Consider the following 22,228-nt stretch of genomic DNA (forward strand, 5'->3'; position numbering starts at 1 on the left):
GTTGATGTAATGGATTATATTAATTTTTAAAGGTTGAACCAGCCTTTTATACCTGAATTCCCTCTAATGTATCCTTCATTTCAGTTATTGTATTCATCCTTTCTGACTGGTTCCTTTTTATGGTTTCTATCTCCATTTTTATGGTTTCTCTTTGTTGAAGTTCTTGCTGAATCCATCTATTCTTCTCCTAAGTTCATTGAGCATCCTTGTAACCAGTGTTTTGAACTCTGCATCTCGTGGGTTGCTTGTCTCCATTTCATTTAGTTCTTTTTCTGGAGTTTTGTCCTGCTCTTTCATTTGAGACATCTCCCAGTCTTGGTAGAAGGGCCTTATGTAGTAGGTGCCCTTTGAGGCCCAGTACTTCAGTCTTTCTGTGGTCACCTGAGCAAGGTGCTCCAGGGGTGTCCCTTGTGTGGGTTTTGTATGCCCTCTTGTACTTGAGCCTGATTGCTGCTGGAATGCCTGTGGGTGGGGCTGGCTGTGGTTGCAGCAGATGAGCTGATGCCACGGAACGGGAGTCACTTTAGTGGAGCTCTGGTTCCAGTCAAGTGTGCCCTTTGGGTGTGTTGTGGAGCTGATTGGGTAGTACTCTGGTGCGATCTGAAGCTGGCCACTGGGTATGTTGGTTCTGGATCCTCTTTGGAGGGGCTCTGGTGCAGGCCAAGATCAGCTGCTGCTTGTGCCAGGCTTGGGGCCACCTGGTAGGAGCTACAAAGTGATCTGTGGTTGGTTGTCGCTTGTGCAGGGCTTTGAGGTGCTCGGGAGAGGCTATGCTTCGAACAAAGGCCAGCTGCCATATGTGCTGCGCTTTGGTGGGCACCACAATGTGAGCTGAGGCCAGCCACACTTGTGCCAGGCTTGTGGCTGCTTAGTTCCAGCTACATTCCAAGCCAAGACTGGTTGCCACTTATGCCAGGCCTTGGGGCCACAATGATGTGAGTTACAGTGCAAATTGAGACAGGTTGCCACTTGTGGCAGGTTTGGGGTACAGGGCATACCGAGGCCAGCTGCTGCTTATTTAGAGTTGGTGGATCTTTGACAGATTTTAGGTAAGTCCACAGTGGGAACTGTGGCAGGCTGCTTGTGTGGAGCAGCTGCTGGAAGGGGCTCCGGGTGGTGTGTGTGGTAGGGTGGGGTCTCAGCAAGTCACCAGAGTGGTGAGAACAGTATTAGCCAGGTTGATGGAGAGCACAGATTTGGAGCCTATTGATACCTGCTGGCTGAGTGGGAGAGCTTAAAGGAACACTGAAGAACTGCCCCGACCCCTGCCCCTCCCGCCCTCTCTCTGAAGGTAATCAATTTAGTTCCTCCCAGTATATCCCTGGCACCTTTCAAGCTGCTGCCCCAGTGCTGGAGCTCAGAGCAAGTGAGTTTGTGAGTGAGTGATTCTGCGCAGGCCTCTCAAGAGGAGTGCTTTGGTCTCCAGCAGCTCTGTGCACTGGATACAATCTCTGCTGCTTTTCACAGCCAGATGTTATGGAGCCCTCCTTCCTGGCACTGGTGCCTCAAGCTGGGGAGCACGGTGTGGCTCATTTTCCTTCTCTCTGAAGAATTTATCACTCCGTGCAAGGCAGGTCTACTGGCGACAAATTCCCTCAGTTTTTGTCTGAGAAAGTATTTCCCCCTTCATTTTCAGAGGATAATTTCACTTGAAACGGACTTCCACCACTTTAAATAATCCACTCCACTCTTTTCTTGCTTTCATGGTTAAAGAAAAGTCTGATGTAATTTTTATCTTTGTTCCTTACCAGGTAAGTTTATTTTTTCCTTGTCTCATTTTTTTTTCTTTGGTTTTCTGCAGTTTTCTCATAGGTGTATAATGGTAGTAATATACCACTACATAGCTATTGGAGAAGATGTTGAACATCTTTTCGTGTGCTTGTCTTCTGTACATCTTCTCTGGTGATGTGTCTGTTCAGATCTTTTGCTTGTTTTTAAATTGGGTTGTTTACTTATTGAGTTTGGGGAGTTCTTTATATATTCAAAACATAAGCCTTTTATCAGATATGTGATTTGGAAATATTTTCTCTCACTTGTGGCTCATCATTTTTTCTAAAGTATCTTTCAAATAGTGGAACCTCTTAATTTTTAAAAAAGTACAATTTATCTTTTTTTTCTTCTATGGATCATGCGTTTGGTATATCTAAGAAATCTTTGCCCAATCCAACATCACAAAAATTTTGTTTTCTTCCAGAAGTTACAAAGATTTAGTTTTATTATGTCCATGATTAATTTTAAATTAAATTTTGCACAAGGTATAAGGTATGGAGAGCATATGGACACCCACTTTTTAAAAGATTATCCTTTCTCCATTGAATTGCCTTAGTGCCTTTGTAGAAAATCAGTTGACTAAGTGTCAGCATATTTGTAGGCAATCAATTCTGTTCCACTGACCTATCTTTATGCCAATACTACACTCTCGATTACTATATGTTCATGAGCTTTAAAATCTGGTGATGTAAGTCTTCCGACTGTTCCTTTTTCATAGTTGTTTTTGATTACCTGGTTCCTTTGCCTTTCTACATAATTTTTAGAATCAGCTTATTGATCTCTACAAAATGTTCTTCTGGAATATCGATTGGAATTGCTTTATGTCTACAAATCAGTTTGGATAGACCTTAAATCTTAACAGTATTGAGTTTTCAATCTCTGAATACAGTGCATCTATTTTCGAAGGTCTTTTTGGTTTCTTTCATCAGCATGTTATAGTTTTCAGCACAGACATATTTTTTAAGACTTATACCTAAGTATTTTATGGCTTTTGGTGCTGTTATAAAAATTTTGTTTAAAATTTTCAATTTCTAATTTTTATTGCTTGTACAGATATTTTTTCTTTTTTTGTATATTGACCTGTATCCTGTGATCTTGCTCATCTAGTAGCTTTTTTGTAGATTCTTTGGCATTTTATACAAGGTTAATCATTGTTAAGTGGAAAGTTTTACTTTTTATTTTCTAAACTGTATGCTTTCCTTAATTATTGCCTTATTGCACTGGGAAGGACCTCAAGTATATCTTTGATCTATCTTTATGCCAATACTATACTCTCTTGAATAGAAGTGGAGAAAGTAAACACTATGTATGATTTTAGTTTCTGGAAATCTGCAAGGACTTGTATTATGGCTCAGCATATGGTCAGTTTGTATTAATGTTCCATGTAAGCTTCCAAAGACTGTATTTTGCAGTTTGGGGGTATATCTATATATACATGTCAATTAAGCCATACTTATTAATTGTATTAAAAATAATCTACACTCACTTGTTTCTATTCTGGTTGTTCTAATGAAAGAGGTGTGTTAAAATCTCACTGTGATCGTGGATTTGTCCATTTCTTTTTTTTCTAGTTTTGTCGATTTTTTCTTTGAGGTACATATCAACTTGGAGGTGTTATACCTCCTGGTTAACTGAATTTTTAAATCTTTACTGCAAGTAATACTTTTTCCTTGAAGGCTAATTTTTCTGAAACTAATATAACTATACCAGCTATTGGCTTCAATATCCTTCCTCCTTACTGGTTTTTGTGCTTTTCCCATTGTGTTTTTCCCATTGTGGCGCAGAGTACGCAAATGATCAATAAATGTACATGTGAATGTCACTTAATTTCCTATTTTTCAAATGTGAAATCATTGTATATGTGAATGTTTGCATATCCTTAAACACTTTTGTTTTTGCCTGTTTTTAGTCTTTATATAAATGGACTCAAACTATACATTTTCTTCACTCGTTTTTGAGATTTATGTTTTATTGCTGTGATTTTTCACTGCTGTATAGTATTTCATTTTGTAAATAAACCCCCAGGATTTCTTATTCAGCCCCATACCTAAAAATATTATCTTCCAAATTTATATCTCTAGTTGTGAACTTTCTCTTTGAGCTCTACTCTTATATCTGTCTACTCAACATCTCTACTTTGACATATAACAAGATTCTCAAATGACCAAAAGAATCAATTTCATATCCTCCCTCTTGCCCTCCCAAATTTGCTTCCTTTTCAGTCTTCCGTATATCCCCATGACACCATTTATCTAGTCATACCAGAACCAAAAACAAGATGGCAATGTATTTGGTTTTATGTTGAGGTATAAGCAGGAGGACAGACTGACTTGACTAGGGTAAACATAGTGGGATATGACAAGAGAAAGAGAAACAGGCAGGGGCCAGAACCTGTAGGACTTGTAGACCATGGTAAACAAGTTCAGGATCAGTCTGAGTGTTATAGGAAGTCACCGGAGGATTTGGCAAGCAGGAAGACCAGTTAGAATATAGTAGTCCAAGAGAGTTAAGATGGTGGGAACTATAGTAGTAGTAGTAGAGATGGAGAAAAGTGAAGAGATTTGGAAAATATTCTGGAGATGGTAGAACTTGATGTTTTGGATGCAAGGGTGTGCAAAAAAGTCGTAACTCAAAGGGGACTTCTTGACTCTTCTCCCATGATCTCCTTTTCCTTCTGGACCTCCTATTAAATGTATATTAGATGCTCTTATTTCTTCTTCGATGATTTTGCCTCTTTCATATTTTCAATCAATTCATCTCTATCTCATTGTAGGTGATTTTGTAAGACCAATCTCCCAGTTCTTAATTTCAGCTGTGTCTAATATGCACTGATAACTATCAAGTTTTCAATTCTAATAACTATTTTTCATTTATTGGATCTTTCAAAATTTGCTTAATTTTTTGTTTTCCTTTTTATATACAATTATCTTTATGATCTTTCAGATTATTCTATTTGAAGTTCTTACAGAATTCTGTTTGCATCTGCTGATTTTTCCTTATTGCCTCCTGCATATTGTGTGTATATACACTTAATCTTAGAATCTTTTTCCCTATGGAATCCTGTGAAAACTTATCTGAAACTGCCTCTATAGGGTGGTGGTGTATTCTTTTCTGTTAGGATCCCTAGAGTTGATTTTACCATTTTCTTGATTTGTGGTTCCTAGAATATACACTTAGCATAAACCAAGACCTTAAATCTCCCTGTGGTATAGGCCTGGGATTCTGGTTTCTCATAGATAACTTTGTGTTTCCAGGCTCCTGGACAGCTATGCTAGTCCTTTTTGAACAAACGAGCTCTTTGTGGCTTTATGGAGGGGATTAAGTTATGGTTACATTTTTCTCCTGTAAGCCTGAAAGCAAGTCTTTTGACCCTACACAGATATTATGTTATCAACCCCTATATTCGTCAACAGAACTTCACTGGTTGGAGGAAATTTACCAGAGACTAGGAACTGTTTCTTGAAGCAGCAGGCAATTTTTGTCTCCTTAGAGATGATGGCTGACACTGATTTGTGCAACTAGCAAATATTTTCTATTAATTGGCATAACTCAAGTTTTTGATGTATAGATTCATATGGAATATTCTGGTGCTTGATAACATTTTCCTGCAATCAGTTTCACTTTAGATCCCATTGATGCAATGGGTATTATGGGAAATTAAGGAGGTCTGTCTGTAACCAAGGAGTATAAGGTTGAATTGGGATTAATTATTTGGAATGGATGTGTAATATAATGCTTATTACTTTCCTACAATTTCTATTATACTCTTAGAAGCAAAAGTGGGAAACTACAAGTGGTCACATTATCAAATAGTTTTACTTGGGAGTATTTATTTTTGAGTATGCTTATTTAACCATTTACTATACTGGTTCAATCAGTCCAACAGAGACTTTCATCCTTGTTACCACTATAATAGCTCTTGTTGAAAAACTATCTTTTGAGACATGTTTGTGGAAATATACATATATACACATGTAACAAAAATTATACCCAAAGCCCCAAACTTTAATATTTCTTTAGTGCTAAAAAACTTGATTTTCCTACAGGAAATACCAGTGATAACTGATACTCTGCTTATGTAATTTTTATGTAATTTCTTATTGAATTTTCTATAATAAAAGAGGAAGAGTACAATGGGTATTCATGAACCCATTACCTAGCTTAAAATATTAACATTCTCTTGTTTCCCACATGTACACATTTTAAAAAACATTAACACATCATTATGACATCCACAAAATTAACAGCTATAAATTTAATATCATTCACTTCTCAGTTCAATTTTTCCCGTATGTCCATTTTTAAACTGCACTATGACGACTCTAAGTGGGTTACTTAATTGAGAATTCTTAGTTCTTACCTGTTTAAGTGTGCTTCTTTATTTGATTTAATTTTGTGTAATTCAAAAGGTTATTTTTCAAATGTTATAGTGACACTAATTCTTCCTCTCACCTCCAACCCTCTTTTCCCACTCAGAGGCAATCACTATTATTTTCCTGTCTATGCTTCTAGAAATATTCTTTTAAACTGCCTAAACATCTGACATCCAGCTCTGTTCAATTTGAAAAAATTTTTAATTTTTATAGTGTTCTTCTGCCTATTTCTATTTCTTTAATGATATAGTGCTCCCTCCATATTTTCAGAAAATATCAATTACTCTGAGCTAGGTTAAATAGTTGGCTTATGGAAATAGCAAATAATAGTTAATTTAAAAATTTCAACTCAGGTATGCTGGCTCAGCCACCCACCCAGGGGTAAGTACAATGGATGTTCGATATAAAGAGTTTCCTTTTGGTCTTTTATAATTTGAATATAAAACCTAAAAATGAAATTAACCATTAGTAAGAAAAAAAGGCATTGAGCTTTTTTAGAACCTTTATATCTGAATAACTTTTTTGCTTTTTTCTAGTGATTATTTCCTACAAATAACACACAGTTACATATGTTTTACAGTTTCAAGCTTATTTATTATTCTCTTGTGGAATGCTAGATTTAATGTTACAGTATGGTTGTCAAAGCTACTGAAATGTGACAAATGTCCATGTCTAAATGCTGCAGAACAGTATACTGAATGATTTTTAAAAAGTTACTTTACAGCTGAGGTCATATGGTTTTTAAACCCAATGCCTATGTGAATGGCCAGCCACAAACCTTGGGGATGTTTATTACCTGTACATGTATATACAAATATATCCCTTACATATATATGCACACAGGCATGTATTAATTTATGTGTAAAATTTATAAAATTATATACATATACATACATGCACATCTATATACATATACCCACCCTCACCATTGAGCTCGTTTTTCTAATACTAATCAACATCAGGTCCAATTCTTATTGCTGCTCAGTATAACTACATGATTTTAAGTGCCAATACCAAGCACCTTTTCAGATGCAGGACAGGTATGTCTGTGCATATAGATATGTGTATTTATGTATATTTGTGTGTGTGTGGGTGTATATATATGAATTCTCCCTTTTATGCTTCAGTCATGCATTACTTTAATAAACAGGTTTTTTAACCATAAGTTTTGGAATTCTAAACAGTGTAAAATCTACTTTTGGAAAACTGTATATGTTCATAGTTACAAAAAATATATTATATATATGATCAAAACCTATTGCGTACATATGTTCTCTGATCTGGCTATATCCTAGCCATTAGATAAATTAAAAAAAACACCCTCTTAATAGGATGTTATGATAGCCTTAAATAGACCATTACCTGTATTTAGAATAGTTGATATATTTTAAAAGTTGACAAAATGTTGTTAAAGATTTGAAAAACACTATGCATCTGCATTAAATATATAAAGGTTTCCACCAAGAACCTGGTTCAATTCATTGTCTAAGATTTTCATGTTCCAAGAGTGACCAGTATCAGTCATTATTCTTAAAATTATGGCTCATTAAGGCTTTTATACAAAAAAAGCCCTCTTTTTAATCATTTATAAAAACAAGTTCTATTTAAAAGAAAAAAAATGTACATGAACACTTAAGTACTCATGGATATTTATCCTGTTACAAAGTGACTATGTAAAGATATAGGAGGCTCGTTCCTACTAAGAACACCTCATGGTAGCACATGTAAACCTGGTTTGGTTCCTCTGCTCTGCAGCTATTCAGCATGTAAAATTTAAACCATTTCACATTAACATTTAAATTTAATACAGTGCAAATATTTGAGAATAACTTGTTCCCCCCAGTGAAACAAGAACCAGCGTTATGCTGAATATTCTTCAGATGTATTTACACATTGAGCTAAAAGTTCACCATAAACTTTGAAATTTGCTGAATATCAGCAGAAATGTAACCGAACTAGCAGCAATTGCATTTACAATATTTGATAGTTACTTGAGAGAATGCATAAAATTTTCCAGGCTGTACTCGGAATCATATTGCTCTTGATCCCAAAGATCACTCAGGTTTTCAAGAACTGATTTCATACTTGCTTTCCCAGGAGTAGAGGTATCAGCTTTTTCTGCTTTGCCATCCTTAAGAAAAATTGGCAGAAAGATAAAATGAAATAATAACTTCAGGAATATTTTCCTTTAAAATATGACATTTGTTTCTAACATTGCATTTATTCAACAGAATTAAATACTTCAAGTGATGGGGAAGCTCATGATCTCATAAGATAGCTTAATCTGTTTTCCCACAGACCTAATAATTTTATCATTTTAAGCTTTTTATTTGGGAAGAATTTCAAGATTATAAAATTATTATAAGAACATTACAAAATTCATTGTTAATTGTGTCTTATTAGCTCTGTCATTCTCTTTCCCCTGTATACATGTGTATATATGTATGACTCAGATAATCAGCTTTTCCCTAAAACCATTAGAGGGGAAGTTATATTTTGCTCCTTTATTCCTAGATAGAAATAAGCATGTATTCCTAAGAACAAAGACTTACGTACCTAAGTACAAAGGTCAAATTAAGGAAATTTAATACTGGCATATTAAAATGATTTAATATATATTCCATATTCAAATTTTGCCAATTGTCACAACAGGATCCTTTATGGCAATAGCTCTTGCTTCCGTGGACCATCCCCCTGAGCCCAGTTCTACTTGCTAAGTCACCTGTAAGACTATTCTTTCAAACAGAATAAAAGCTATCTGAAGACAGAAATCCATGTTTCTTTGAGCCTTTTTTCTAGGTTACATATTACTTGTTCTTTCAACCTTACGTTATATGACGTGATTAAAGAACCTTTATCCATTCTGGCCATCTTTTAGGGACTTACTAATTTGCTACTGTTTAAAATGTAGCACCTAAAATCATACGTATTTAACACTTTAAATTTATTGGGATGACACTGGTTAATAAAATATAGCTTTTAAGTGTACAACTCAATAATACATCATCTGTATACTGCATTGTGTGTTCACCACCCAAAGTCAAATCTCCTTCCATCACCATATATTTGACCCCCTTTCCCTTTGGTAACCAGTAAACTGTTGTCAGACATAATATTCTAAATATGACTTAGCGCACACAGTACAGTGGAACTACTTTTTCTCAGATTTGGACATTGCAATTCTGTTATTACAGCTAATTTAATTATCTAAGGCCAATTCTCATCATAATTTATACTGAGTGTGCAGTTGATTTTCTGAACTTATGAAGGACTTTAAATCCAACTCTATTAGTTTTACATTATTAGACTAACCAACATTTCAGGCTAGTACATCCTTTGATAATGGATTGTTATCTGATGTATTAGTTCCACCATCCACGATAATAATGGCTACTACTGAGAATCTATACTAGATATCCTTACAATTTCCTTTTAACTTCATAATCATACAGGAATATAGACATTATTATTCTCCCAAGGGGATAGATGCTCAAAGATGTGAATTTGCCTAAGGTCACCAGTTAATAGGAGACATGGCAGGGAACACATACCCAGGTCTAACTAACTCCAGTGACAGCTGTCCTTTATCAGGAAAGGACTAAAGAAAGAAACTTTGGGGCAAGACACTTTTGGAGGACATCAGAAAGTCAAAACTTCAAACATCCCCTTAGTATCTTGGAGAGTTTTATCTGGACATTAAAAATTCCCTCAAAGAGTTGTCTAGTTGATATCAAAGTGAATGCCTTTTGCTACTCCCTTCAATACTTTCACCAAGTAGTCCCAGGAAGTTTGCAAATGCATTAAAGACATAGCAAATTGTTCAAGTTCTTTACCTTATCAAGAGTAAATAGATCAAGAAGTTGATCTGTCCCCATACTCTGCAAACTAGAATTCTCTTGGCTAATAACTGTATTCGCTATATTCATCTTGAATTTCTGCAAACCCATTATTTTCTCTTCCAATGTTCCTCTGGTTATCAATCGGTACACATTAACCACACGTTTCTGAATAAGAAAAAGAAGTTAAGCAACTGTAGAGCACAAATAAAAGCTTTGAGGTTCACCAAATCGGGGGGCCTGCATACTTGTTCTAAGTACTTTACTATCTAATTAGGATTGAGTTTTCTTGATCTGGCTTAAAATGTTTGCAGAGAATCACAGATTAGGAATGGACAGTGTCCCAGTTTTCTTATCCCAAGCCACTCATTTAATGTATGAGGAAGTGGTGCCACAGAATTAATGACTTGCCTAAGGTCAAACACTTAACATCATAGTAGGAACTTAAACCAAGGATTCTTGTATTTTTTAGAAAGTATTTTTCCCAGTTCACAGGTTAACACCTGTGAGTGGTGAGTTTTTACCTGACCAATGCGATGGGCCCGGTCCATGGCTTGTAGATCACGCATAGGATTCCAATCGTGCTCCACAAATACCACTGTGTCAGCTCCTGTTAAGTTAAGCCCCAGGCCACCAACGTGAGTTGTAAGTAAGAGAACATCTATGGATGGATCATTGTTAAACCTAAAGGTATAGATATTAAAAAATAAAATTAATACATTTCTTAGGTGCCTATATAACAGAAATTGGATTATTTAATAAAAATTAAAGAGCACAAATTAGAATTTTTTTTTACAACTCCATAATATAGACATTTCTGTGATTACTTGATATATACATAACATCTTTAGTAGTAGAAAGAATGTATTCTAGAACATGTCAGAAATTTCATAAACAGAAATAAATCCAATTGGTTTGTATTTTAAGATATCAGATAAAGACCAAGTTGCAAAAGTGTAATTAAACACTAATTATAATTAAAACAAAACCCAACTATGAACCTTTAACATATGGAGATAGAAGGGGATAATGGGAGGAAAGGCTAGATCAGTCGGGGAAGACAGAGGATAAGGATGTTGAGGGTGGCTGCTATTGAGCTAGTCCTAGAAGATAATGACAAAGGACATCTAGTAGCTTCTAGGAAAAAGAAAAACTAACATCATTACTAACATTTTAACCATAATGACCAATATTAGTCTCACTATGAGTCAAGCAAGGGCTTTTACTTTATATGCATTGTTATTTAATTGTTATAATAGCTCTATAAGAATATTATCATTGTCCCTATTTTAGAGAGACTTGGGCTCTGTGGATAATAAACAGGCCCAAGAGAACACTGCCTAAATAGCAGAGTCAGGCGTCAAATCTGGATCTGTCTGCTTTCAAAGCTCATTTGTGGTCTCTAACTGTATTGTGCCTAACGATCTCTTAAGGATGCTCACTAAAAATGCTCACTCTTGAAGTCAGCAGGTCTGAGACAGAACCTAAGAATCTGCATTTAGAAATGAGATTTCTAAAAGAGGGTACAGGTCACACTTGAGAAACACTGTACTCACCAATTTTGCTTCCTAGCTGGGTCAGCTTCCAACTTGTTCTCAGCAGAAACACAGAGATTAGGATACATATCTCAGCTAATCCACTTGTGTGCTTCCTCCCACCCCAACTTCCCAAAAAAGGTGAAGTAGAAAGTAGTTATCTCTTTTTTGTTGATGCCTTAAATTTCTTTCATATCCTTCAAAGTGCCTTTCCTAATATAGTCACACCTTTTTTTTTAACTAAACAAACTATTCAATTATATTTCTGTAGTTCTCTAGTTTTAATAGGGTTTAGTTGGGTTGAATTATAATTATACAATTATATAATAATAAAACACATTTGCAGATATTTAGCCAAAGTAAACACTTTCTGAGGCAAACTTCTATGTAAATAACCATACATTGACTGCAGCTTGATTCATAAGAGTTTTAGAAGCCACTTACCGTGAAACAATGGAATGCCTCTGACCAGGAGGTATGCTACCATCTAATCTCAAATAAGTGACAGAGGGTAAATGAGGTTTGAGAAGATCATGTTCTACTATATCAAGCATGCTTTTAAGCTGACAGAAGATCAGTATCCTGTGCTGGGCCACAACAGACTCTGTGCCACTCTCTGAAGTGCTGCCATTTCCCAAACCACAGTCCAACAGTAACTTGAAAAAAAGAATCAATTGTTACACAGGTGTTCAATAAAAGTAGGTGACTAATAGTTTTTCAAGCTATTCCTCATATAAAATGGTTTCTAGATTATTTATTATAGTTATATACTTATAGTACCCAAGACTATAAATGATACTCCCAAAATTTGGCCTGCCTGCTGTAAAATACAGTGAAACTATGATGCCCTCATTTTGGCCATTACATTATTGTTTATCTCACCCAAGATCATAGTAGCTTTATTTACCAGAAACTAATTCATTAAATAGATTTACAGTGAACTTGACATTAAATCAAATTCAGTTTTACCCTATATAAGACTGACGTGCTACCTACTGCATTACCTGAAGAGGCAGATAATTTTATTTGAAATGTTTGCCAAGTCTGACAGAAAACACTTGTATTTATATAAGTGTTTTAAATTTGACTCTGCTTATCGCCATTAAATTTCACCTAGAGTTTCAGTTCATTCCAGTCTATTGAACTTTTTAAATTCTGGCTCTGGTACTACCAGATACTTTTGGCACTATTATTTGCTGATAAACATGTTTTTGTATTTTTATTGCCAGATTTTTAAAAAGTATATAAGACTTCTCTTCTACTTCAGAGAATAGAAGTATTTTAGATGAAAGCAAGCAAGCAAGCAATCTAGCTTTCTCCTGAGGATGAAAAGAACTGAGTAAATGAAAAAGAAGAGTTCTAGAAAAGACACCCATGAGTACAGCCAGAAACAATCTGGGCCTAAGCTGCAGATTTCCTAAGTTTAAATTCCAGACACTTCAGGGTGACAAGAAGCATTCTAAAATGAGATTAGTTTAAGTAACAACTATAGGTAAAAAAAAAAGCAATGTATAAAAATATAAACCAAAAATAATTTAAAGCCTGTAGTATCATTAACATGTGGATGAAATTCAATTTTTATTTGAAAATAGATCCACACTGATACACATTATAAACAAAACTACTGAAAGACAAAGAGAGAATCTTGAAAGCAGCAAGAGAAAAAGTGATCCCCTGTAAAAAGGATCCTCGATAAGATGAACACTTGATTTTTCATCAGAAACCATGGAGAACATTATCGAGAAAGTGAAAGATAATATATAGAATGGGACGAAGTATTTATAAATCATATCTGATAAGGGCTTAATATCCAGAATATAAAAGAACTAAACTCAACCAAAAGACAATCAAATTATAAAACAGTCAAAGAACTTAAACAGGCATTTCTCCAAAGTATATAAATATCCAATAAGCACAAGAAATGATGCTCAACATCATTAGAGAGAGCAAATCAACAATAAGATACCACTTCATACCCCTACTGGGATGACTATAATATAAAAAAATTGAAAATAAGTATTGGGGAGGATATGGAGAAATTGGAATCCTGGCACCTTGCTGGTGGCAGTGTAAATGGTACAGCCACTATAAGAAACAGTTTGGCAGTTCCTGAAGAGGCTAAACATAAAATTGTTGTATGATCCAGCAATTCCACTCCTAGGTCTACAACCAAAAGAAGTGAAAAGAGGGACTCAAACACTTATAAGCTAATGTTCACTGTGGCATATTCGCAATAGCCAAAAGGTGGAAACAATTCAAGTATTCTATCAACACATGACTAGATGAACAAAATGTGGCATATACATAATACTAATAATGGAATATTATTCAGTCGTAAAAGTATCAATACATGCTACAACATGAATGAACCTCGAAAATAAGTGAAATAAGCCAGTCACAAAAAGACAAATATTGCATGATTCTACTTATATGGAATATTTAGAACATGTAAATTCATACAGATGAAAATTAGATCAGAGGTTACCGTGCTTTGGGGAAAAAGAAAAATGAGAAGTTATTGCTTAATGGATACAGAGCTTCTGTCTAGGTGATAGAAACATTCTGGAAATACACAGTGATGGCTGCACAACACTGAATGTAATTAATGCCACAGAATTGTACATTTAAAAGTGGTTAAAATGGCATATTTTATGTTACATATATTTTACCCAATTTTTTAAAAATGCTATATATATTCTACCACAATTTAAAAATAAAAGAAATGTAAATACATCAGGGAAAGCAAATTTACCTAGTGTTACAGATAAAAAATGTTCAACACATATCTAATACTTAAAGTACCTACTTACTTGTTTCAAAGCTGAGAGTTTTGGGGCATGTTGAATATCATGAAGAGAAGAATTCTGAACTGCCAGTTTTTCAGTGGTACTCTTGAACTCTGGATGTTGAGGTGTTAAGACTAATGCTGGGTGGTTGCACAGTTTACGTAAGTACTGCAATGCCTTTAAGGGGGGAAAAGTATATATAAATCCACTTCACATGCCACAAATGTCTGTATCTCAGTAGCTTTTCCTATGCTATTCTATGTCTACAATGCCATTCTTCTCACTACTCCTACTCATTCTTCAAGAGCCAGTTCAAATATCTGATCTGTTATTCTTGTGCAGTTTATATTTTATGAGAGCATTTATAACTTGTATAAACTGTACTTCTTTTGTCTATCTACCCCACTAGACATGAGCTCCTCATGGCAGAAAGAGTACCTTATTTGTTAACTCCTATAGCTAACCCTTTCCCACTCAAAGTGCTTGATAATGCTCACAGGTACTTCTGGAACCAGGCTGCATTTCCCAGAGAAGGGTTTCTTAAACGTCATTGGCTATAAAAATTTCTTGGAGACCTTATAAATCTGCAAATCTCTCCCTTCTACGCAGTATTCTGATTCAGTATGTCTGGTGGTAGGGGTTCAGGGGTGGAGCTAGGTGGTTATATTTGAAAATCAGAACCCTATAAGGTCTTTTCTTTTTTTGATTCAGCTGCACTTTCTCTTTTGCTTTTTACTTGGCTTATAATCTGGGTCTCGCCCTTGGCACAGAGATCTGTATTAGCTAGCCTCACTGAACAAGGCTCAAGAGACTGCTGAAAACTATGATAGAAATGATGAAAGAGGTACAAGGCTTTACAACCTCTTTTCCCTCTTCTATCTTTAAAAATGCTACAGTACTTAATTTATTGAGACTTTAGGAGGTTTTCTACAGTGGAATATCTCAAAAGAGAAAGAAAAAGCAAGCTGACATTTTTCATTTGTTATTCTCTTGAACACATGAGGCATCATGTCTCAGGACTTCCGTACTTTTTGTATCTTCTGCCTGGAATCACTTCCCCGCCACTTATCTGCATGCCTCAATCTTCCTTCAGATCTCTGCTAAAATGTCACTTTCTCAGTGAGGCCATCTCTGATCCCTCTATTAAAAATCACAACCTATCCTGATTCCTACACTGTATAACCCCAAACTCTGCTTTATTTTCTCTTACACATTATGTATTTTATTTATTCATTTTTCATTTCTACAAGGAAAGGAATCTGTTTTATCCACTGCTTTAATTAATCCCTGAGCTTAGAAAAATTACTGCCTTGTGGTAGGTGTTCCAATATTTTTTTGAATGGAAAGCATTCTTTCTAAAAGATTCTTTCTAAAACCTTTCTTTTCATGTAATAAATGTATAATGCATTTTGGACATTTAATTTTAATATTAAATTATTACTAATTATGAATATAAAAATAAATTGGAACTTTTACCTATTTAAGAATGTATACGCAATATTTAAAAAATTTAAATAAACCCATATTTTAGCGTTCCATGTCAAATTTGCTGCACTGAAGAACATTCTTCAACAACATTTCAAAAGAACACTGCAATCTATACCTGGAATACATGGCCTGTAGCTTTAAGCTTTGGTTTTTCGGTTTCTTCAGAAAGTGCAGCTGAAGAAACTGTTTCATCAACATCACACTTGGCACGAGACTTAGCAAAATCCTCATAGAGCTGAACCTGTAAAATTCCCCACAAAAAGAAGTATACTTAATTTTCAACTGATGAAAACATAACTAGCAAAGGCCAATAAGAGCAGTAATTTAAATCAACCTTCATTAAAGAAGATAAATTATAATTATATTTTACTATTGATTACAGATTATCCACTGCATCTTGGTAAGTTCCTTTAAAATTACATTTAGAAAACAAGTATCACACATTAAATCTGACTGATAATATATTAAAAAACACGTCAGATAGTCCTAAACTAAATTTTTCCACTCTGTTCACAGCAAGATAAATATATTACTAATAATAGAGAACCTGAACCTTTATAAGTAAATAAGAAAAATCTCCCTTAAGTTATGTGGTCAAGACTCCATAGGTACATTCCAAGAGACCAAATCTTAAATCTTACTTCTGCATAAAAGGAGAAGTCATATCAAGTTTAAAGCACTACTTTGGGGTTTGGGTTCTGCTTGTACATGCTAAAACAATGCAAAAGGGAAGAAAATCTAGAATGCTAAGGAATAGAATTTAGAGTGTGAAAACCTATGAAAGCTAAATAAAGCCGAATGTCACTTCCTCCCCAGCTCCCTTCTCCAGACTAAATGATCTTTTATGCTGTTGTAATTAATATACCACCATCAGTACATTACCACAGATTTTTTTCCCATATGGTACCTTTTCTTTATTGTACTTTAAAAAGTCTTCACCTCATTGCCCATAAAATATTCCTTTTAAGAATATTAACCCTATTTTTATAAATAAGGAATGGAAGCCCAGAGAAATGAGGTAAATAATATAATCTCTTAGCACTTAGATTAGTGTCTTGCCCATTAAACTCAAGTTGTATAGATAAATACTCACAAACAGACTAAATGTCTATACACTGGAGGGGAAAGGTAAGTTTGTAGCATATGTCTGTATATCTTTGATTCATTTGATCACACTAAACCAACTCATAATACTTAAATAGACTGATGAATGGTAACCTAAAACATAAATATTCAAATGAAATTCTGATTATAGGCCACGTCTTACTAATACAGAGGACAATGTTCCCTTACAAAATACTACATGAGGACTGGAATACAATAAATTCCTTTGATAATGGTCTCTATGATAAAATCAGAACTGTGCAGAAGACAAAATTTATTTTGAAAATTTATTGGCAATGCAATAATACTTTAAAAGGGATGAGGTTTGCACTTCCCAAGGTTTGAAACTCAGCCTTGATATATATTAGCTATATAACTAACCTTGAGTAAGTTAACTTTCTGAGCTTCAGTTTCTTATTTGTAGAAATGGGGATTGACGATACCTATAATGCTCTTGTGAGTATATGACACTACAAGATTTTTGGCCCTTATAAACATTTCTTCATCAGTTTAACCTTCCAACTTTTTCAATTAATTAGACACAGAAGACAGCAACTATGATAGAGGATTTTGTTTTAATGCTACATTCAAAATGCACATATCCAAACAGATTCATTTATGTCTTACCTATATCTGTTTGAAATAGGATATTCCTAAAGTTATGGGAAGTAGCAGCAAGATTACAGTGATAAACCAAAGGCTATTCCCCTTTATTCAATACTTTTGTGGCTTATTCAAAGCATTCTACTAATACACATACTACCAACAACCACAATCACCAGATTCCTAACCTGGAGAGGACTAAGAGTACAGTAATAGTCTTGAATAATTTTAGGTGGAAGATCCTGCAAAACATCTTCTTTCATTCTTCTCAAAAGAAATGGCAGGACTTGGCGGTGCAGTGCATCCATCGCAAGAACACCTGTTAATAATAAGAAAATGGCTTCAAAAAAGTTAGGAATAAATCACATTCACTTGCACAGAGTATACAATTATCTCTCTTTTTCATACCTGCTTCTTGTTCTCGACTGGAGCTTCGAGCATCCCTACTTGCTAATATAGGTTTACCATATCGAGCAGCAAACTGGCGTTCAGTCCCCAAAAATCCTGGCATGAGGAAATCAAATAACGACCACAGCTCCAAAACATTGTTCTGAACATAAGAAAGGAACACCAGTTATCTTTTGAACTGGGATTATTTCCTTACTCTTAAAAAATGAAACATTAATTAAAGCCCATTATGGTAATATAGATGATAAGCACATTTTTAGGTACATGGTAGAAGTCCATATTTTAACATGTAAAATTCAGGTTAGCATTCTTGGAGAAAATAGTCTATCCTATTTGGGGGGAAATTTTCAAGTCTCCTCCACCAGAATAAACCTTGGTCCATAGTATTTAAATCTTACCGGTGACATAAAATAGTAAATAGAAGAACAGAAGGATGAATACATTTTTGATTCTCTTAACTTTGACATTCAAATTAACAGCAGTATTTAAGGAATTTGGCCAACATCACTACTACTTCAACAAAGGAAAACCCAAAAGAGTTTGGTTATAGGTCAAGTCTGCCCAGTATTTATGGATAATGAGGAAAAAGGCACATGTTCTTTCCAATTCTATTGTTGAAGTTTCATGAGAAAAAAAAATCAGTATGTTTTCCTTTTGGATGCTTTCCCAATGTGTGTGTATCCTAAGGCATCATCCCACATCTTAACCCTTCCAGATGCCCTCCTCACCCTGCTCAAATTCTGTCTCACCATGCTGGGCTGCCCTCCCACATGATGGACCCTTCTAATTCCACTTAGGCTCTGACTCCCAATGCTGGGCTACCTTGGCTCTTCAGTGCAGAACCTACCTTAGAGCTTCAGAGCTAAACTCTTCAGGTGGGTAAGGGGGAAAGAAAGATGGCCTCTAAGCAAACAAATAAAAACCAAAAACTTCTTGTTGTAAAAACAATAACCTATTTAAAAATACTGTGAAGTTTCTATATAGTTTAAATTGAAGCAAAATCTTAATAATTCAAGCCTAAAGTGTCTTTTTTTCCCTTTTAAAGGTACTTTTGTTTATACTAAATTTTTAAATGCTTGAAGTTATCTTTTCTGGTTATTGGGATCTATAGTGTTAGACAAAACCATAACATTTATAACAGTAAGTCTCTCACCAAAAATAATTTTAAAGAAAAGGAACAAATATATAAAAAAAAAAACCATCAATTATTTCAGAGCCAGAGGGACTCTTAGACGTCACTTGGTGTTTATCCCCCACTAACTAGAGAGTGATGAAGGGTATCTTTCTATCACAGTTGGCTATCTAAGCTATGCGTAAACATTTGCAACCAATTCCTCTAGAAAATAATAGAATCTCTCATAAGTATCTGAAGACATCTACATACTCATCTATACCCTTCCTTATCCAAGATAAACTTCTACAATCTTCTCTTTTAAACTGCCTCCTAACCTCAGGTATTCAAACTTCTTGCTATATAATGATTCATCCCTGAATCAGCGCTAGCTTTTCAGTGTTAAATCAGATTGTGGTGTAATACTACAGAAGAATGGCCAGTGTTTAACAGAGTCTGACTAATGTCTCCCACACTTTGGACTAGACTTCTATTTAAAATATATTTTAAATATGACTTTAAAAACCTAATTTTCTCAGATGTTGCTACATAGCAAATACATCATTATAAAAACAAGATAATTACTGGAAATGATCATTCCTGTAAAGTAAAAAACTCCTCTTATTTAATTCACAGCGAAATGCCACGCCTTCTCTCACATGGCAAATACTATAAAAAAGAAGAAAAAACAGTAAATGATTACCTGTATTGGTGTTCCAGAAAGAATAATCCTGTAATTAGCAGTCAGTTGTTTCACTGCTTTTGACAATTTTGTTTTTCCATTTTTGATGACATGGCCTTCATCAAGAATACAGTAGTTAAATTTAATATTTCTAAGAGAAAATAAACAAAAAGCTTTTAGCATCTTTTACTGTATATCAGGAACTATATTAAGAGTTTTTGAGACAGGAAAGTATTAAGTTTCTTCAAGTCTGATACTAGGTTTTTCTTAAAAAAAAAAAAAAAAAAAAAAAATTTAAATTCTTACCTAAAGAAATCTATGTCGTTCCTCACAACATCATATGAAGCCACTATCAGATTGTGCCTTTTTACTTGATGCTGTAATCTATTTAAAAATAAATAAGATTTAGGAAATGAGGAATGGAATCTGCAAAATCTATAATATATTTTCAAAGGGGAAACTACAGCTACCATCATATAAGGTGCTTTCAATCTGCCTACTAAATGCAATATTTTCTTGTTTACATTTATGACCTTGCTGTCTGAAGGCCATTCTTCTTATAAATTGGCCTTATCACCCTAACTTAAGTCTAATTAGAAAAGAGATGGACACCTAACTCAAAATGCTGTGGACATGTTTATCTTTATTTGCTAACTCCTCTTCCTTGGAGGCACTATTCCTCCATAACTCCATATTGTTCTGAGGAAGTAGAGGGAAAGCTGTCAATCACATAACCCCATAATCACCAAAGAGATGAAGCATTTGAATCAGGTTGAGCCATTCACAATACTTGGTTCCCTGACCACAAAGGGCTGGTTTGTGGTCATGACACAAACAAGAGCAGTCAGTCATCTCCAGTATCTGTATATTAATGTTAGGAGAGGAAAGATCTGTTTACTGCAGTATTGCATAATTGCAAAACTGCTTAGAACAATGCCTGGCCAGTAGGTGCTCAATATATGTTAGCTATTATTAAGAAAGAAGGGCAGCAAATCTATGGGACTAATCAGCAATCTATGACTATCCAAGCTTTAAAAGATGAACTGAAATCAACAAGATTCCTCTCTTCAAAATTTGTATGTAGGAACATAAGAGATGTGCAAGTCAACACAGAATAAAGCTAACAGGGCTCTAGCACTGCTATGGTATCAGGGCAGCTAGAGCAGTAATTGTGGACAAAAGCACTTTTGGGACAGGGAAGAAGGAAGAAACTCTTAGGGAAAGTGGGTAAGGAATGAGAATTTAACAGAAGCTCCTAGGAGATGCTATGTTCACAAGGCTCCCAAGAAGGACCTAAACAATGGCTTTGGTTCTTGATAATTCCCTAGCTCCAAAACGTAGAAAGCTCAGTTGATTGTTAATAATGGCTAAAATCTTTGAATTTTGATGAATCTTGATGACTATATCATTACAATGTATGTACTCTCACTTTTCTTAAGTTTCTACATCTGAAAACGACAAAACAAAATTCATTTTTAATATATTTTATTCTTCCAAACTACTTAAAAGCAAAAGATGTAACATTTTTTGGTTGTACAGCTTTTACCTTATTCTTTCAGTAGGAGGTCCAGTATAGTGCAATGGATTGAGATATTCTCTGGAGCAAAATTTACCTACTTCATCCACCCAATGACCTGTTAATGTTGGCGGACAAACCACTAAGGAAGGAAGTGGCATACATTCTGCCAATTTCGATCTTGCATATTCCTGCGCCCTTTACAACAGCAAAACACAATAAATTAACCAGCTTATTTACATTTCTTAGCATCTGGAAGCCTTTGTTTAAAATAACATTTTAAATTACCTGTGACAATGATCTCCTGCTAGAATGCAGATAGACTGTAAAGTTTTTCCTAAACCCATGTCATCACATAGAATTCCATGAAGTTTATACTTATTAAGAAAGGCTAACCAGTTCACACCATCCTGAAAAGATGAATGAGGAAAATTATAAATGTAAGCAGATCATAAAACATCTTTTCTTATCAAACACGTTTGCATATACAAAGAATCTATTTTTATGGGCAAAAGAAATAAATGTATATAAGAAACTAAACATGAAATTTTACTAGGTGAATTTTTAAAACTCTTCAAGGCATATTTGAAAGGAACAGTCACCGTTCATATTTACAAGATAAATATAAAACTTCACCTGCTGATATTTCCTGAGTTCAGCATTGATTGGTACTGGAATTTTGTAATTTTCTAATTTCTTCCCATCTAACAATTGCTCCAAAAAGTGTCGTTCCTTGGCTTTCAATTGGATTAATTCTTCTGACATATTTGGAGGGTCTGGAATGCCTGCCTAAAATGATTTTTAAAAGGATGTCAAAACTATTTATTCATAATTTTTTTCATCCTCAGATTATGAAATAACTTTTAAGTCTTATCAAAATATAAATGCAGGAAAAAAAGTAATTAAAAATAGTATAATTTGAAGTTTTAGAGAAACATAGTAGAATGAGAGACACCCCCAGATCTCTCCCCTTGAAACAACAATAAGCTGAACATCTAAAATTCAACAAAAAACAC

General features: G+C 34.7%; 1 protein-coding gene across 4 annotated transcripts in view; it reads right to left on the reverse strand.

The window, feature by feature from the left end:
* Positions 1–6,715: 6,715 nt before the first annotated feature.
* BTAF1 (B-TFIID TATA-box binding protein associated factor 1) overlaps positions 6,716–22,228 on the reverse strand; it is an 88,601-nt gene continuing 73,088 nt past the window's right edge. For all 4 annotated transcript variants that reach the window (XM_011361573.2, XM_023531444.1, XM_023531445.1 and 1 more), the window contains 13 exons: positions 21,849–22,001; positions 21,501–21,622; positions 21,243–21,410; positions 20,003–20,080; positions 19,718–19,847; positions 17,904–18,045; positions 17,684–17,814; positions 15,904–16,029; positions 14,325–14,477; positions 11,959–12,170; positions 10,504–10,663; positions 9,977–10,147; positions 6,716–8,274 (listed from right to left, as the gene is read on the reverse strand). In XM_011361573.2, coding sequence (XP_011359875.1) covers positions 8,131–8,274; positions 9,977–10,147; positions 10,504–10,663; positions 11,959–12,170; positions 14,325–14,477; positions 15,904–16,029; positions 17,684–17,814; positions 17,904–18,045; positions 19,718–19,847; positions 20,003–20,080; positions 21,243–21,410; positions 21,501–21,622; positions 21,849–22,001 — 1,890 coding nt within the window. In that variant the 3' untranslated portion in view covers positions 6,716–8,130. The remainder of the gene's footprint in view (positions 8,275–9,976; positions 10,148–10,503; positions 10,664–11,958; positions 12,171–14,324; positions 14,478–15,903; positions 16,030–17,683; positions 17,815–17,903; positions 18,046–19,717; positions 19,848–20,002; positions 20,081–21,242; positions 21,411–21,500; positions 21,623–21,848; positions 22,002–22,228) is intronic.

This window comes from Pteropus vampyrus, unplaced genomic scaffold, assembly GCF_000151845.1.
Source record: "Pteropus vampyrus isolate Shadow unplaced genomic scaffold, Pvam_2.0 Scaffold68, whole genome shotgun sequence".
Taxonomy (NCBI): Eukaryota; Metazoa; Chordata; class Mammalia; order Chiroptera; family Pteropodidae; genus Pteropus; species Pteropus vampyrus.